Genomic DNA, 19484 nt, shown 5'->3' on the forward strand with positions numbered 1-19484 from the left:
ACATTGTTTGTATCCCCTACCTCACTACACACATCTTCTTGGACTCCCTACAATCTGTCTTCTGCAAAAATATTATTTCTTCAGCATATAATTATTGGTCACTGACTTTTGGTCACTGATGTAAAACTGTAGAGATAATTGTTTATCAAAGACATTTCTGACCCTCATGGAGCTTGTATTCTAGCTGTCTTTGAGGACTTTATTGGTTTCAGAATCATAATGACCTGACTCTTCTAATGCTGCGTTTGATCAATCCACACCTTCCTGAAGTGTTCACCTGTATTTTCAGTACAGTGGACTGTGGTTTTTCCCCTAATGTTATATTCATATTTTGTGCTTTTTCTTTCTCCTTCTAAGACCTAATTGTGAGTCTCACCCAATATTCTGACTTTGATCTTTTTATGTCTTTTCCTACATATTTTGCTTACTTAGAGGTTTTATTCTCTCAGTGCTCAAAATTTGCTCATTCCTGCATTTATGTAGCCCTTATTTCCACAACCTCGTCCCATATTTTCAATTGCCAGTATCTCCAAGTCACATATTCAGACTCATACTTACCTTCCTTTAAGAAAGAATCTCCCATAAAATAAATGAAATTGAGTTATTTGTAGTGAGGTAGATGGACCTAGAGTCTGTCATACAGAGTGAAGTAAGTCAGAAAGAGAAAAACAAATACCGTATGCAAACACATATATATGGAATCTTAAAAAAAAAAAAAGGTTCTGAAGAACCTAGGGGCAGGACAGGAATAAAGACTCAGATGTAGAGAATGGACTTGAGGACACAGGGAGGGGGAAGGGTAAGCTGGGACGAAGTAAGAGAGTGGCATGGACATATATACACTACCAAATGTAAAATAGATAGCTAGTGGGAAGCAGCCACATAGCACAGGGAGATCAGCTCGGTGCTTTGTGACCACCTAGAGGGGTGGGATAGGGAGGGTGGGAGGGAGACGCAAGAGGGAGGAGATATGGGGATATATGTATATGTATAGCTGATTCACTTTGTTATAAAGCAGAAACTACCACACCATTGTAAAGCAATTATACTCCAATAAAGATGTTTAAAAGAAAAAAAAGAAAGAATCTCCTACTCCTGATTTTATTATTTCAGTTATTGACATTATCATCAACACAGTTAATTCTCTCTGAATTGCAAATTGTCACCTCTTCATTCTCGACTTACATCCTTTTCTTTCTTTGCATCTCCACCTCTGTCATCTTACTTAACTCCTGGGCTATTGCACATGTCAAGGCAACTCATCTCCATGCAAATATTCTCCTAAACCAGGCCACTCTTCACACTGATGCAGGGTTAATATCCCTAAATAATGACTCCTGGTCTCCAAATCATCAGAAGCTCCTCATTGCCTTTTAACTGGCTTTAAAGTCTTCCTATGTTCTTTCCCAAATTGCATTTCTGATTTCATCTATTATTCTTCTACAAACTGTGTTCTTGTCCCTCAAATATGCTTTGGGTATTATAAATGTCAACTTTGGGCCATATCATTTTTTTAGTATGACCTGTAATTTTGTGTCAGTGGTGAACATGATGAATTGGTTTGAAGGAATCAAGGTAAGCAGGCCTGTAGTATAAGGTTTTTTGTTTATCTGGCTAGGAGTAAGGTTGTGTTTACTAGTTACTGCAGCTGTAGATGACAGAAGGTAAAGTTTCCTCTGGTGTCCTTGTTTTTGTCTCCCTTGTATCTTCGTGCCCCAAACTTCTTAAATAAGGTCTGAGAGGTGATGCTCTTTCAGTACAGTTCCCTGTTAGTATGTCGGAGCCCTACGGATGTGATGATGGGGTGGAAAGGTGCTGAGTGTAAGGTCAGGGGAATGGACGCATTCTACAGTCCTACGGTTTGAGCTCAGTCTTCTAGTGAGTCTGCGTCCTTTCACTGTGACTACTCTCACCCTACCCGACCCCACCCCACCCCAGACCCCTTAGGTGAGATAGGAAATCTAGAATTTGCCAAGAAAATTAGGCACACTTCCAAATGGCTACTTTTTCCCCTCTCCCTGTAAGAAGCAGAGGAGATTTTTCTCTCCAGTCTTCACCGTGAGAACTTGGTAGGGCTCCTGGAAGTAACATTGTTGGGGTGCCCCTAAGACTGGTCCCCCTGGAGTTCATATCCCTCCAGCTTTCCCACACTGAGCCTCCAGCAGTTTGTTAATTACAGTTTACCTTTTCCTCACCCAGTACAGGCTCCAGCCACCGTTCCTTTCCCCAGGTTTCTGTTTTGCTAAGTTGTCACTGTCTATATTTGCCTGTTGTCTCTTCAGTTTTGGGGCGGCAGTTTCCCCTGTGATCTCTATTCTCTGAAGGATCTAAGAAGAGTTTTTTGAGTTTTTGTTGCTGTGAAGATGAAACGGATGCTTTCGAAGCTCCTTACATGCTGGCCTGGAAACCAGAAGTCTTCCCCCGTTGTTTTTTTTAGAATAATCTTTTCCCACTCCTATACAACTTTCGTTGCCTACTTCATCTCCACTGTATTCTTTAATATCCTAATATAATCTACCATCTTTTATGAAGTCTTTCTATATCCACCAAATTTAAGCCATCTTTTATCTGTTGAACTGCATAGCAATTATGATCTACATCAATACTTGGTATTATATGCTCACAGTAACCCCAATGAGCTGTATATCATTATTATTATTATTATTATTATTATTATTATCAACCCCATTTGATAGATGAAGAATATGAGAGACAGTGGGAATTTAGTGTTTTGCCCAAAGTCATAAAGCTCACAAGTATCAGAGTTTGGATTAGAACCCAGCTAGTCTGACCCAGAGCTTATCTTCTAAATAGTACATATTGTTAGCTTTTATTCTTAGAGTCTTTTGGGTATGTTTCATATTTTCCCAGTCATAACTTGTCCATCTCCCTAACATCCAAATGCAAGACTTGGTGTCTTCTATATAATAGTTATCCAATCAGTAACTTGTGATTGATTATTTAATCAATTATTAAATGATTATTTCCACTGCTAAAATCATATTCATATCTCTTCTCTAAATTTTTCATGAGAGTAACAATAATTTGCAGCTGTGTTCTAAGCACTTTACATGTAGTGTATTGTTTAATCTTTACTGCAACCCCATGAGGCTAAACTAGCTACTATAATTATCTTATTGCTTCTGAGTCCTAGAGAATTTAAATAGGCTGCCCAAGGTCACATACCTAATAAGTGGAAGAGTCAGGATTTGAATCAAAGCCTCCAGTACCTGCAGGCTTAACTAGTGGAATATCCAGCCCACAGTTTCTGCTATTTTTTTATTAAAAGAATATGATAATCCTGTTTTCTGTTTCCATAAAAATAAATATTCTCTTCTTATTTGCTTTCCATGTAATAGATCGAACAAAATCAAAGTTCTTACCATATCTCACTTACCTAAAGAAAAGGGTTTATGATTTATATTTTTATTTTACTTTTTAATCTCAACTTGGCAAATGAAATCAAGTTACAGAAATGCTATTAAGCCAATAATATTTCCAAAGGCATCTTGACAAGAAAAGACACATAAAGATGTTGTTCAGTGTTCTTTTAGTATAAGAATTAAGAACTACAGAGTCCTTTGAAATTCCTGCTTATAGGAAGAACCAGCCAATTCCATTCATATTTCATCTTCGTGTGATTGAGACATTCTTGCTTCTGAGCAAATTAGAAGCTTTCAAAATAAGATGAATCTACCGTGTGTTGGCGTGTCACAACTAGAAGCTTCACTTTTATATCAGAACACTGCATACTGAGGGGAAAAACTTGCAGCACCAAATTTGGTAATAGTAAATAGTACTGAAATGAGACATTCAGCTGAAAAGCGTGTTTTAAAAAATAGGTAATAATGACTCTCAAGAGAATAATGTCTATAGAATAAACTGTTGGAAAGGGTAAAAATAAAGAAATGCCAAATCTATTCATTGCACAGCTCTACAAAAAGCAAATAGAAGTGATATAATGACAGACAATGTCTGTCAAATACCATGAGAAAATTTCATTTGACTTGAGAGGCACTGTATCTGTGGTTGCCATTTTGACAACTTTGAGGAAACTTTTGTTCTCTGAGTATGTTTACATTTCACAGGCTGTAAAACTTGCAGATGCAAATAGCCAGCACCTTGAAAATCTGGGGGCGGGGGGAATGAAAGTAAAAAAAGAGATTGAGGGCATTTCAACTGATAGTCATTATGCACCCTTCTAGTTTAGAGTGAGAGACAGGTAGAAATTATAGAGAATGTAGAGCCCAGCTAAGTAAGTCTGACTCTGAGGAAGGGAGAATTGCTATCTTGAAAGAGAGACATATTGCATCGCATTTAAAAAAAAAACATTAGGCAACTTTATTTTATGAGCAAGAAAAAAAACAGATGAAAATTGCCTACAATTTAAAACAGGGAATGAATTCAGATCACTTGAAGTGGGAAATTGTCTTTTATGATTTGACCCTAGTGCAAACGAGTATGATTCTGCTGAGGGCACTGGAGCTTTAAAAATACAGCTTTCTTTTAAAAGTATTAACTGTCTATTTTAAAAAGACATGTCAAATTTATTACCTTATGGCATAATAACTCAATGAAACATTTTTGAAAACTCAAGATTGTAGCTAATAACATCTAAAAGACAAATTAGAATCTTTACTCTCTACAGACACCAAAGTTAAAAAAGAATGTCCATGAAGCATGGTGATGGATTCTGAATGTGGCTAATATATTTTGGCCTCTAATGTCAAGAAACAGTAGTGATTTGAACAAAGTACACTTTGATGCTGAATTTGCCCTATTTGACACTAAGTCAATTTTTGAAAACATGTCCAATTCTTTGAAGTTTTTAAGGTAAAAAATTGAACATTAATGAGAAATTTCTATCCAGTTCTTATTTTAACTAAATAAGATGTGAAATATAAAAGCTATACCCTAAGAATCTTAAGAACTTGTAATCATTACACCTGTACAAGCAAAATTGAAGTATTAATCTGAAAATTTACAGAAAATGTCAGGAGGCAGAAAGTATGGGGAGAGGTAAAATTCAGACAATATTTAGTGAATGCCTATGTTCTAGAGTATTACATCTAGTAGTGTTTAATTAAAGTATGATAGATTTTACAAACTTAATTGAATGCATACTGTCTAATATATGAGAGTTAAGTAACATTTTAAATGCCCAGTAGAAAGCTGTGAAACAGTGCAAAGTCAAACCAACAAACAAAAAATTCTGCTTCTGTAGAAATCTGTCCCACGAATGAATGTTGTCGATCATTCCATATAGTTACATTTAAATAAAGCTGGTTTAATGATTTATCATTAAATTCTAACTATGTTGTGGCAGTTGAGACTTTTCAGTTTTATTATCTGCTTTAACAAGTTCTGAACTTTGTGTGGGAGGCTAGATTGATCTTCCCCAAGGATTTTGCTACATGTAAATAGGTAATTCTCAATGAAGCAACTGAAAGTTTATAAATGTTCGAAAGCAGGTCTAGTCTGAGCTTGCTAGATAAAGAACGAGTCTATTTCTGAAAATATAATTCATTGTAAGGTTTTATAATGTTGTGATACAGTACATAGTTCCTGGATAATTCATAAATTTCTATTAATAATTTTAAGAGGCTAAGCAACTTTTCACCTTGATGATTCTCCAGAAAAATATGACATTGCAACAAGTCTATTCCATTTACAAAGTCAGACTTACATATGCTTGAGTTCTAGAATTTAAAATCCCCAAAGATCAAATTTGCAATGGTGCCTTCTAAATTGCCGTGCACGATTTTGCAATCTTAAATTTTTTAATGGATCAAACTTTACATTTACATGCACTAATATATCACACAGGAATTGACTTTCTAATTTTTGTGTTTGACTGTGGGATTTTGTAAGACCAAAATTGAATATGCAAATCAGAAGAGGCCAGGTGGGGTGTGCTTTGGAAACTCACCCCGAGTCCCCTAACTAATAATTGGAATTGCTAACTTTAATGTTTCGCCGTATATAACATTGTTTGTCTTGTACTGAAAGAAGTATACTGCAGTGAAATGATGGATAATTGTCATCCCCAGTGACCTATAGTTTTTTCGCTGTTTTTCTTTTTACACTGCATTCCATGATATAGCCCTAAAATAGAAACATCAGATTGTCCCACATTCTTTTCAGTGATGTATCTTTGCTAAACTGCTTTTCAGTAGTCGCTGTAAGAAAAAGTAAGTACTGGGGAAGGTAAATGTGAAATAGGGAATGAAGGTGAGGGTGTTCGATCTGATTTCAAGGTTTGATAATGTGTGCCCAGTAGGCACACATTCCAATAGAAAGTAATTGTGGCTAATTAAGAATGAAGTAATTTGTTTTCAGTTTGTGTGTTTTAGTTTTTAGATGCCTGTAATATTGTTGGAATACCAATAAGCATTAAGTTCTTTGGACTTAAATACTTAATAAACAAAACTGCAGTATTGCTCCCCACCTGGGCTGCTGTGAAAAAGGTATTGGGACACTAAGGATGCTGTGATCTAAGTCACTCTGGGAGCCTATAGGCAATGACTAAGAATGAAGAACTTGGTTCGACTGAACTCAGGTTGCCGGGCAAACTTAAAATTTACCTTTTAAAACTAAATATTTTTGATGAAAATTATTCAAGAGAAACATCCAAATTAGTGACGTTTTAATGTATTTTTGTAGTTAGAGGAATAAATTTACTGAAATACAGGGTTTTAAATCAGAATTCCTAACTTTGTAAAACAGATTAAATTTGTGTCAGTGAACACAATTACTTTTTTCCCACTGCCCTAAATATTTGATCTTCAGCATCAGGTTAGCAGTAAAGCATAGAATGAAATATATTTGCTGTCTGAATTAAACATAATCTGCTTTTGAGTTAGAAGTTCATCAGTCTCATTATGTATGCCATACTATTTAAGAGCTGAGCTACTAAATGTGGAATAGTTTCATACAAACATAGTGAACATTAATTTACCTTGTCTGGCACTAGATCAAGGCTATTTCTTTACATCCAGTATAGGTTGAATAGATTCCATATTTTCAATAAAGTCTTAACTATATAAAAAAGTAATTATTATAGCTAATTGTATTATATTTCCTCATTCAGGGTAATATTTTAAAGCATGTTTCATAAAGTGTAGTCTAAATGTACTGGAAGTCATCAAGAGTGTAAAAAGTAATAAAATGAAGGAAAACTTAGATGTTCTTGTTTAATCAAAATAGCATGGGTTTACAAGGGGGGAAGGTGACGGGGGTGATGGTGGTGGTGTGATGAATTGGGCGATTGGGATTGACATATATACACTGATATGTATAAAATAGGTAACTAATAAGAACCTGCTGTATAAAAAATAAATTAATTAAATTAAATTTTAAAAAATAGCATGGATTTAAAGAATGCATGTTCTTTTTTTTAAAGGAATTCCTTTATTTATTTATTAATTTTTGGTTGTGTTGAGTCTTCGTTTCTGTGCGAGGGCTTTCTCTAGTTGTGGCGAGCGGGGGCCACTCTTCATCGCGGTGCGCGGGCCTCTCACTATCGCGGCCTCTCTTGTTGCGGAGCACAGGCTCCAGACGCGCAGGCTCAGTAATTGTGGCTCACGGGCCTAGTTGCTCCGCGGCATGTGGGATCTTCCCAGTTCCCAGACCAGGGCTCGAACCCGTGTCCCCTGCATTGGCAGGCAGATTCTCAGCCACTGCGCCACCAGGGAAGCCCAAGAATGCATGTTCTTAATGAATAAGCCGCGGTTCTTGGTAGGTTTGACAGATGGAGTGTAGGTGTATCTTGGTTGTGCATGCCACATGTATGTCTTCATTTTCCAAACAAGAAAACAAACAAGTGACATCCTTGCAAAGAAATGTGAAAGAAAACTTAGAAAACTGTTTCATTGCTGAATTAAAATAGTGTGTACAATTTTCCTAATCCAATATTTGCTAGCACATAAAATATATTTCATAGGACAATGAAGATAGAAGACTGTTCACTGATGCAATAGGGAGACTTTTCAACTTTTCAAATTATTTCCACTACCACTCTTTTATATTGAGGAAAATCTTTCTATAATAATTCACATGTCATGTTCCTTGGTTATTTTTCTTGATTAAGATTTTTTTCTTTATTTTGCCAGACATTCTAAGGGTTCTTAGCGAGAGAAATATTTTCAGTAAGGAACATTTTTTAAAAAATAGATACGAGTCACTTTCAGTTTCTCATCTGACATGTAAGTCATTTGGAAGTCATTATTCCCATTCCCATAACAAGACAAAAAGCTGAATAAACTAAAAATCAGCAACTCTTCCTGATCTGTTAGAGAATTGAGGCCAAAGGCAAACCACTGCCTCCAAATTGGAGACAAACAGGAGAAACAGAATCACAGCTTCCTGGGGCAGAAGCTCATGAAGAGAAACCTCTGCAGGAATCAGAACTGGGGTAGGAAATCCTAAACTATAACTGATGAATTGTTGCAGGCTCAATGTGCACACATTTGAGAGATTAAAAAATCCCAGGGGATTCAGTGTTAGGGGGCTCCACACTTCTGTAAGTTTTAACTTCAGGAGTCCTGCCATTTCTCACAGTGAAGATAGAGACCTCCTCTCTGCTTTGAGCTGGTGGAGGGGAAAAGTAGCCATTTTGAAATTTACCCAGAACAATGTGTTCTTAATAACAAGACCTGCCCTCAGGAGAGAACACAAATAAGTATTGGCTATTGCAATAGCTAAATCCAAATCACTGATAACACCAAATGTGGATGAGAATGAGAAGAAACAGGAACTCTCATTCATTGCTGATGGGACTGCAAAATGGGACAGCCAGCTTTGGAAGACAGGTTGTCAGTTTCATACAAAACTAAACATAGTCTTACTATAAGATCCAGCTGTTGTGCACCTTGGTATACTCACAAATGAGTTGAAAACGTCTGTCTACACAAAAGCTTAACACACTGATGCTTACACAAGCTTTAGTCATATTTGCTAAAGCTTAGAAGAAACCAAGATGTTCTTCATAGGTGAATGGATAAGCAAACTGTGGTACATCCATGCAAGGGAATGTTATTCAGTGATAAAAATAAATGAGCTATCAAGCCACAGAAAGACATGGAAAAGCCTTAAATGATACATATTGCTAACTGAAAGAAGCTAATCTAAAAAGGCTATGTACTGTATGATTCCAACTATATGACACTCCGGAAAAGGCATACTGTTAACTCACAATTTATGATTTAAGAGCATATATCTCAGTAACAATAATAAATACCACAGGAAAAAAATATTTTTAATTAGAAAATATGTTAATAGCCTTAGTTTAGACTACAAATAAATATTTAACATAAGAAAGTGTATATATATATATATTTTTTTTTTCATTCTCCCCCAGTAAATGCCACGGAGGGAATAATAACTATGATGAATTTTGATGATGTCGGCAGAAAAATAAAATCCAATTGTGTTTAAATGGAGAGATCTTTCACATACTAAGGCAGTTGAGAAGAACAGAAGTTATCTATTGCTCAGAAAAATAACGTGGTGACTCTCAGAATTACATTTCATTTTGCAGTTCTTGCCTACCATTCACTGTTACTTTGGTCAGTGTGGGAATCGGAACAACCAAAAATGAGATACAATATCAATCAGCCCCAGCAGCCTCTGAACCTGCTCTACATACAGCATACAAAATATTTTATGTACTTGAAACTGACAGACAGGTTTGAGCAAACTAGGAGAAAAGGAATACACTTTCAGAGTCAACACAACTATTTGATCACGTTATGCACAAGTCGCATACCAAGGTGAATTTTATGAATCACATAATCATAGTGACACTCTTTTTAATATTGGTTCAAAGAATTAAATATTATTGATCTATAACTGACAAAAAGAAAATGAGTTGTGTTTAATTTTCTCTGTGTGTGTGTTTGGGGAAAAAATGAAATCTGTACTTGATTTAAATATATTCTGCCTCATGCTATAAAACATATTTCACTAAATAAAAAATATATTCATCTGTTACAAGGTAGTGGCCAGCACTTCCTGTATGTCAACTCATCTGGCCCCAAAGAAGGATACACTGCAAGAATCACTACTTCTCAATGCTTCCCAGCAAGCCTTGGAATGTGTACTGTTCGGTTCTGGTTCTACATGGTCGATCCCAGGAGCATGGGAGTATTAAAGGTACAAAAGGAAGATAGAGATTTGTCTTTCACTGAAATATTCAGAGCATGTGTTTAAACATTTTTTTTTTTTTAGTAGTCAGACAACACCCATCCTGATTCTATTAACTTCTCATTTCTTTCTGGGGCGATGGGACTTTGGCAAGCAGTGCTGTCATTCATCTTAATCTCATTCAAGATTTATCTCATTCATGGCTGCCACCTGAACTCAATTATGGCTCATGCTATTTAAAAGACTATCTAGAGATAAAAGATAATGGGCAGATTCTACATATATCTTCTAATAACAACTTAGATAGGGACAATGAAGAAATGTGATGAGAGGGATAATAATGGAGAGAATTTTCTTCCACAAAGTAAAGGCAAAGCACACTTAAGATTATAAATATATATCAGCTCACACTAAAAACAACATACCTGCTTCATTTTTAACTAATTTAATATAAGAATCTGCACCAAATGCAAATGTTTTTAAAGAAACAAGTTGCTGCATTTATACTTCTTATTGCATGAGAGATCAATGAATGAGCTTTTCATTCATTAGGAACCAATTTTGAAATCTTAATTTCTAATTAAAAGATTGTATATCAGAACACAACATGTAGTGTTATTGCTTTGAAATTATACAGTCATTTATTATTGGGATATATACAATTTGGAATTTTTGTCTTTATCTCAAACATTGTCCCTTATAAATAATAACAGCTATTATTAAGTGATTCCTATCTTTCTGGCTGTTCATTTTAACTTTATATGTGTTGTCAGTTTTAATTCTCACATTCACCTGATGAGGTAGTATCTTTTTCCCAAATTTTCAGTAAAGAAACTGAAACTCAAAGCGGCTTAGTAATTTTTCCATGATTACACAACTAGCCAAAAATCTGATTTCAAAGGTCTGACATCATTTATCCAGCATTGTTTCTCAGATTTTCTGCAGTATTCAGAGATGTCTAAGGAGAAACATGAGGGGAAGAAAGAATAAATGGCCTTATCAATTCTAGCCATTGATAGGAAAGAGAGCTCTTATCAGGTAAAAATAAAAACATGCAAAGAAAGTGGAGGAGTTATACAGATTCTATTTAAATGTCCATTTTCCTAAAGAGAAGCCAGTAAAAACAACAGAAGAAGAGATTCATTTTTAACAGTTTCAATACATGTGAGTCCATGTAGATCATGAGAAAACTCTGCATTTTTTTTCATTATTTTTACATACAGTATGTGAATATTCAGTAGATTAGCCTTTTGCTTATGCTAAATTTTGTCCAGGGTAATTTATAACTACTGATCTTAAAAAAGACTCTCTAACATGTTGTTTTTACCGACATTTTAAAACATCGATGCTGCAATTGAAGAGGACGCTAGTCAATGGTTATTTGTTACACACGGAAGCAAATAAGAAATGGAAAAGCCAATGAACCATTCAGTGGAATGCATGCAGATTCCAGTCACTTTCTCACAAAATGTTGCTTCCTCAGTTCAAAAACAGTGTCCGTATATCCTTTAGCTCTTCACCAGCTGGTCATTCAGTGCTATAGACTGAATGTTTTTGTCTCCCAAAATTCAAATGTTAAAGTCTAACTAAGACAGTCAACTAGTTCAGTTACCTAGTTAAACAGCCCACTGCTTTAATCCATGCTTCTACAAATAACCTTTGAAATGGAAATGTTGGCCTCAAGTCTTGATTTCTGATAGCTTGCTTTTGGTGAATACAGGTTTTTCTCACTGGAGGCCAGCAGTTAAGTGTAGCAATGCTTTTCTACTCTGGGCTGCCTTCAGAGAGGTCTACTGGAAAGAACAGTGGAGGCCAACGGTAGTCAGGCTGACACCCAGGTTTTGTAGAGGAACTGCCGTACCCTACTCCAGATTGTCTTGGTAGGTTTGACTGTCACCATGGTTTGTTTTTTTTTTTACCGCCTCCGTAGATGACCCAAGCGGGGCCAATCATAGTCATTCACAGTATTTGATGCAATGTTTATAAGAGGCTTTCTCTTTCTTCTGTGTTGCAAGTCACAAGGAAGTAGGCTAAATCTGGGGCTATTGGAAGCCATCTTTCCCAATATGGGGAGAGAGATTGTGTGAGAAAGAAGCTAGCACACAGAGGGACGTAGGACTAAAAAAAAAAAGGAGGAAACAGATTTGTGCCTGCTTTGTTTAAATCCTGGAGCCTACTTTACCTGAGCCAGTAAAATTCTTTTTGTTACTTGCTATTGAAAAATATTGACACCCAGGGAGAAACTGTTTTCGTAACGTGTCCTTATGTCTCGGGCTGATCACATTTCCTGTGGCAAGTCTCTTTCTCAACTATTGCTTTTAATCTTGAGTTATTCCCAGACTGAAAAACTTCCTGAGTATGCCATATTTTTATATGTGAGTGAATCAATTAAGTGGAAACCCGTTCTTTTTACCCTTTAAATCAAGGCTTTCCAGCAACGTGCTGTTCGTTCACATGCAAGTTAATTCTTTCTTTTCATCTCTAATTTGGGTATAACAGTGTCACATTTTACAACATTTTCTACGGTGGGGTTTTTCCACTGATGTGTTGCATTTGAAAGAACCATCTGTAGTTACAGCATTGGCAAGTCTGATGGACAGATAGCTTCTTACAAAAGGTCTGCGAACCCAACTTTGTGCATGTATTTTCTAAATTAACCGGAAGTCCAACTAATATTATCTGGATTTGTGGTGAGGAAGAACCTCCTCTTTTTCATATTAAAAAGAAATTTTTAAAGAATAAAATAAATGATAATATCCACTGAGGGCATGGATGTGGAGAAATAGATAGTCATTGCTATCAATATGCAATTATAAAGAGCATTTTGGAAATTAAAAGCTTTATAATTTTTATACTACCTACCAAAACATTCCACATCTATAAATATTTATAAAGAAATAAAGATAGATATGCATGATGTTTTATTTATAAGGTTCTTCATCTCACTGTTGTTTATAGTAGGAAATATTTGAAACCACCTGTATGTCAAATATTAAGAATTGGTGAAATATAGTACATTCACTCTTACAATGAAATACTATGGAGAAATTAATTCTATGAATGAATAATTAATGATAAAGAGAGGTATTTATGATTCATTAATAACCAAAGTAACCAAATTAACAAATATGTATTTTAGAATGCCATATAAAAATATATCTAATTTTGTATATGTTAACATATGAATATCTATATCTATATATTAATTTAATAAATATCTGTATCTGTGTATGTGTGTGTGTGTATATATATATATATATATATATATATATATGAAAAATATATGGAAGGATATACACTGAAATGGTAAAAGTAATTACCTCTAGATGGTGAAATGAAAATATTTTTTTCATTACTTTTACTCTTATAATTTTTCTACATTAAACATGTATTACCTTTCTAATGAGAAAAATATATATTTCTAAAGGGTCTTCATGTTTGAAAAGGTTGAAAGACACTGCTCTAGGATATGCCATAAATAGGTGACTTCTTGAGTTAATAAATAGCAAATACAATTCTGGAGTATATGGTAGATTATAACTGTGCTAATCTGAAACTATTTCTTACACTGATTACATAAATCCTTTAGAAAGGATATGGCAAAGAAAATATCTAAAGTGAAGTTTCATGATAGAGCATCTGTGAGGCCATAAAAATAACAAGGTATTCCTAAAAGAGATTTCAACTTGCAGATTGTGTGAGAATGCTTTCTTGTCAGCACAAATTTTATGAAATTGTATTAAGTGTTATGTATTCCTTGCCCTTCTGTGTTCTGTGCTCTGTTCTGTATCCCAGAGAACTATACTTTCCCGAGTCCTTTGCTGTCTGCATTCCTGAATAAGTTTGGCCAACGGAAGGTACTGGCCAAAGATCTGAGGGTAGAAAGAGGAGACAAGCCTTCCTCCTCTCTCTGTCTCTCTCCCTCTCCTTCTCTCTGTCTCTCTCTCTCTCTCTCTGTCTCTCTATCTGTCTCTGTCTCTCTGGCTGAGTTTCTGCTGCATCTCATCTGTGACTCAGTTCCCCTAGAGAGTCCCTGCTTCCCTGGCTCTGGCTCCCACCAAGGATGCCTGCCAAATGCCATCTTCTTCCAGCAACTTAGCTTCACTACTCCCTCCCTTTGACCCTCTAGTTTTCGGGTTGGAGACATCTTCCTGTACACACTAATCTAGAGGTTGCCTCATAATTTCCTTGGTAGTTTCTCATCTCTTCCATAAACTTTGTACCCATTCCCTATGTTAAAGTTCCTCTATTTGAAATATGTTAGTTTATATTTTCTAACTCAGCCCTGTCTAAGTGCCCACCCAAATGAAAACACAAATCTTTTGAAGACATTAACTGATACAACAATGAAAAATTTTGAGTGAGCTTCATTCAGTTTAAACTTGTCCTCCTTACATTAACTTATTAAAAACTTACTGTTTAGTAGGGGGGGGACAGACATTTAAAAAACACAAATATGAAAACTTCAATTTGTGATACAATACTCTGGAGCAAAGTAAACTGTTTTCTGTTATAAATAATTACTCATGGTCTGCTGAGAGAGTTATTTTATATTGAATGGTAAGAAAGTCTCTCTGAAAAATATGAAGTTTGAATTAAGATTTGAAAAACCAGAAAGATCCATTCATGTGAATAACTGAAGTAAGAATGTTCTAGGCAGAGGAAACAAGCTAATGGAAAAGCTCAAAAGTGGGAGGTATCTGAAGGCCAGTATAGCTGGCACAAAATAAGCAAGAGAGCGAGAGACGCTAAGAGATAGGTAGGAACCAGCTCCTTCAGGGCCTTGTAAGGATGGTAAAGAGATTAGATTTTATTGTAAGAATCATGGGAAGTCATTGGAGAGTCTCTTAGCTTAGCCTGCTATAACAAATTAACATGGACTAGATCGCTCAAACAACAGAAGTTTATGTCTCACAGTTCTGGAGGTTGAGGAGTTCAAGATCAAGGTATGGGCCAATTTGGTTCCTGTTGTGAACCCTCTTCCTGACTTTTCACTGTGTGCTCACCTGTCAGAAAGATATCATCTCTCTGTGTCTCTTCTTATTAGTACACTAATCTCATTCACAGGGACCTCACCCTCATGAGCTAATAACCTCCCAAAGACCCTACCTCCCAAAACCAAAACATTGGGAATTAGGGCTTCAATATGAATTTGAGGGGACTCATTAAGTCCATAGCAGAGAGTTTAAAATTGAGGGATAATAACAGCTCATTTGAAAATTTAGAAGATCTGTCTGGCTGCTGAGGGGAAAAAGGACAGGACCTGGGGGTAGGAGGAGGCCAGAAAGTGGAAGTGAAACAGGGAGACAAGTTAGAAGATGATTTCCAGGGGTCTCCGGCAGAGAAGATATGGCTTGGTTTAAAGTGGAGTATAAGGATAAACTGGAAAACAATTGCTACAAATAATGAACAAGACTTAGATCTTCACTGGCATATTAAGATTATTTTCTAAATAAAGCACACTTTAATTTTATTAGTATATTAGTGAAGGACATCATATAAAGCTAGTGCAGTCAAAGAAGACATACAGTTGATGAGATCAAAGTGAAATTCAATTATGATGTCCCTATTACTTTTTAGGGTAAAAAGCCAAACAATTCAGTTTTATCCCAGCCTGTAAAGTAGAGTGCTGCATGATGGAGGAAATGTTTTACAGGAACTGGAAAGCCTGGTAGTATAATAAGTGAATAATATTCAGGATAGTGAATGAATAATATTCAGAATAATAAGATATCTATACAGACATCAGTATCCCTTGATTCACAGGCTCACAAATTATGGAACAATGCTACCACATACTTTATTTTCTAGATCAGTTTCTTTCTGTCTTTCAGTTACCTACCTACATATTAAATTAAAAGCACTCTTTAAAATGGTTCTGGTCTCTTTCTGATTCACATTGCCAAAAGAGCCCTAAGTGAAACCAAATTAATTTCCCATGAGATTATTTAGTTTCAGTAGTTCATCTTTCTAGCTTCTGGCTTGTTCTGATATTTAATGCTAGCTCAGGTGAGTTATTTAATATCTATGGAAAGAGGTAAAGTTTGACACAGGACAAGAGAATGTCTCTGCAAATGACTAATATCCTTGTTTTACTCCAGACTCATTTTTTAAAGACACAAAAAGGAAGTGAACTTTTATAATTAATACTTTTCATAATACTTTTTGTAATTTATAGAAATTTCTAATTGCTCAGGAGGGAAAAAATGAACTATTTCCTAAAACTTCTTTCAGTGTTAACAGATGGGTTAATATATCTAAATGGCTTCTAGAAGGCTATTGTTCATATATCAGAACAGTTAGCCACCAGGTTGAAGTGGTCTTTATTTTAAAGTTGAGTTTTAGAGCTACATGATTTCTGCTAAAACCTATGGAATTTAGCATGTAAATATTCCATTCGGGAAGCCGTTATTGCGGTGGCCGCATGCATGTGAATTCTGCTTTGTTTTGTTTTAATGTGATATTTAGGAAGATAGTAAGATCAGAGGGGAAAAAAAGAAAAAAGCTGAGAATAATATAGGAGGGTTACTGTATGCCATACACTGAAGTCGTTTACATGTATTGATTGATCTAATCCTCACACCTTCCATGAGGCAAGTAATGACATTACCTACCTACATTTTAACAGATGAGGAAAATGAGGTACAGAAAGCTTCAGGAACTTGTTCAAGGTCACAGAGCTATTTACGAAATGGCTCCAGCATATGCTTTTAATTACTATGCTTACTGCCTCTCAGAACTAGATGGGTTTTTTATGGCGTATTTTATTTTCCATATTTTATTATTCAAAATCATCTTTTATTTTCTACCAGTAGTTACTGAAATCTGGTTCTTTAAAAGGTGCTTTGCATATTTCCGGTTCTACATATTGTAGTTTTCAGTATAAATTTGATTTGAATTACAAATGTAACAAAAAACAAAAAAATTAGTGTAACAGTTATTTAAATCGTCCTCCTAAATGTGCTCCCTAAATGTGTAGTGTGTGTGAGGTGGTGTGGGAGATGCTATTGGTATTTCTTTTTCCTATAATTGCCTGTGTGACATACCATTTAATCCTTTTGTGCTGCTGCTTTTGATGATTAACTTGTGAATGAGCCGTTCACCACGGATAAGAGCTACCAGACGACATACATCCTCTTTGTCAAACTGATCCAGGCCTCCTCTGGTCAGTTTCGGAGTCCTCTTGGGTTTGTCATTAGACCTATAGCTGTCCTTTTAGAAGAGTTGGACCTTTCAGGGACCCATTTTCTAGGATAAATGCAGGAGGAACTTCTGTTTATTCCCTGTGATGCTTCCAGGCTCATGAACTTCAGAATAGGAAGTTTAGCAGAGAAGGAAAAGAGTCTCACTTCAATTCAGCCTTGTTTCTTAAATGCAGAATGACCTTGGGCCCTCTGGGGGATGGTGCAGAGGCACAATGCACCAGCGAGGGCCAGGTACTACGAGATATTCTGGAAAGGACCTCTGATACCTCAATCAGCAACTACCCTTATCACTATATATAATAATATAATCAGAAATAATTGAATAATGAATCAATGAAATATTGTGTATGAACAGTTCCTAGTTAACAAAGGAAATGCATTTTAGATTTACATTCACTTAATCAGGGCACTGGGTTACCACTTAGTGCAATGAAGTAATAATTTACAAAATGGTAACCTGTGTTAATGACTTGCCCCAAAGGTTCTGGTTATTACCATGAGATGTTACCACATAGATGAGGACCTGGCCCATTTCTTAATTATCACTAGTGCTCTAGAAATTCTTCCAGTGATATGTGGAGTAAAAAGAGAAAGGAGAAAAATGTTAAGTTTCAGAAAGGAAAAAATATATTTTAAAAAGTTGAATATGTACTTGTATTCATATAGCAATATATATACAAAATTAAATAGCTACTAGTTTGTATGGCATATGCTTAAGACAATTTACACATCAGATTTTTTTGTTTAATCCTTTTTTTTATTATTAGTGCTTAATTTAACAATGCATTTTTTATGATGTTATGTTATTGTGAAAGTTGTTGAGAGGCACTATCAGTATTGGGTCAATAATTTTATTCCTTTTTTATATGCATTTTAACTGTCCCAGACTAACCAGTTCTCTCTCATTCCTGTTACATGCTAAACTTCATGGTCATTATTTCCACAGGTGGTGGTACACTGCTTATCATAGGCAGCTTTTGAGAACAACATTAGATAGTGTTTAAAAGCAGAAACAATAATATATGCAGATATCCCCAGGCATAAAAGGTTGGAAGTATGTGTTGGAGTCATTGAGCATACTTAGCACATTTCTGCCCTCTAAACAGACTTGTCGAAGCTCTAGATTATACCCTACATTTGAGCATTTCATACTAATTTAGCATAAATATGGCTAGTAATGTACTAGGGCAGTAATTCTCAACGTGTCACACACACTGCTGTGTTGCAGTCATTTGTAAGATGTGACACAGGTAATACTCAAGAACAGTAGTTAAAATGAACCCAAGTACTTTTTAGTGATTTCCTCCCTTTTTGAGTGTAGATTCAAGATTCTCCCTATATTTTATCAGTATGCTGTATTTAATCTGACAGGTCTTATTGAATAGAAGTGAAGAAAGGTAAGGTTGTATCTGATGTGTCAGGCATTTTGTCAAGCAGTTTGCATGACCCTCAGGACCCTGTGATGAGGGACACCAAGGATAGTGTGTCAAACACAACATATCATCCATCACGTAGTGAGAATCATGAGCTTATGTTAACTTAGCAAAGGTGGGCACACAGACCTTGACAGCAAAGATACTTGGATAGGACAGATAGAGGAAACGATGCTGACATGTGCTGTGTATCTTTTATTGTAGATAATAGAAAAATAAACCTCAGGATGGTAAAAAAACACTGCTGCAAGTTTCTATTAAAGTATAAATTATCAGGCTGGGATGGCACTACGTGAAATGCAAAGGGTGACACTCAGGAGAAGGAGCTAATCGAATATGACCTTCAAATTAGACTTTCCCTTTAGAATATAATAAAAGCAGGAAAAGAAAAGTGACCTCAAGTTGAAGAGTTATGCTGCTAAGAATTAAAATCAAGTCACAGTTTTAGGAAAGAGACATGGGAATTTGCAAAAGAAGGTATTTCTTACACCTGCCGACAAGCAGGCTAGGTGCAAAGTCACCTTGAGAAAGAACCAAAAGTCAGCTTCGCTTAGAAGTCTGGGTCCCAAGCTGAATATTGCTTCTTAAAAAAAAACCAAACCAAACCAAAAAAAAAACACATTTAACAGATTCATAGTTAAAGCAACTTTTCTTTTACATTTTTATTTTGTGAAATCTGTCAGTCTCTATTTTCTTTATGGAT

The 19484-nt window shown here is 35.6% G+C and overlaps 1 protein-coding gene across 1 annotated transcript in view; it reads left to right on the forward strand.

Moving 5' to 3' along the window:
• The window catches only part of MALRD1 (MAM and LDL receptor class A domain containing 1), a 621227-nt gene that overhangs the window by 454196 nt on the left and 147547 nt on the right, over positions 1-19484 (forward strand). Inside the window, exon 33 of the mRNA XM_082449909.1 lies at positions 9995-10152. Coding sequence (XP_082306035.1) covers positions 9995-10152 — 158 coding nt within the window. The remainder of the gene's footprint in view (positions 1-9994; positions 10153-19484) is intronic.

The sequence above is a fragment of the Balaenoptera physalus genome (assembly GCF_965194825.1).
Source record: "Balaenoptera physalus genome assembly, chromosome: 2".
Lineage (NCBI taxonomy): Eukaryota > Metazoa > Chordata > Mammalia > Artiodactyla > Balaenopteridae > Balaenoptera > Balaenoptera physalus.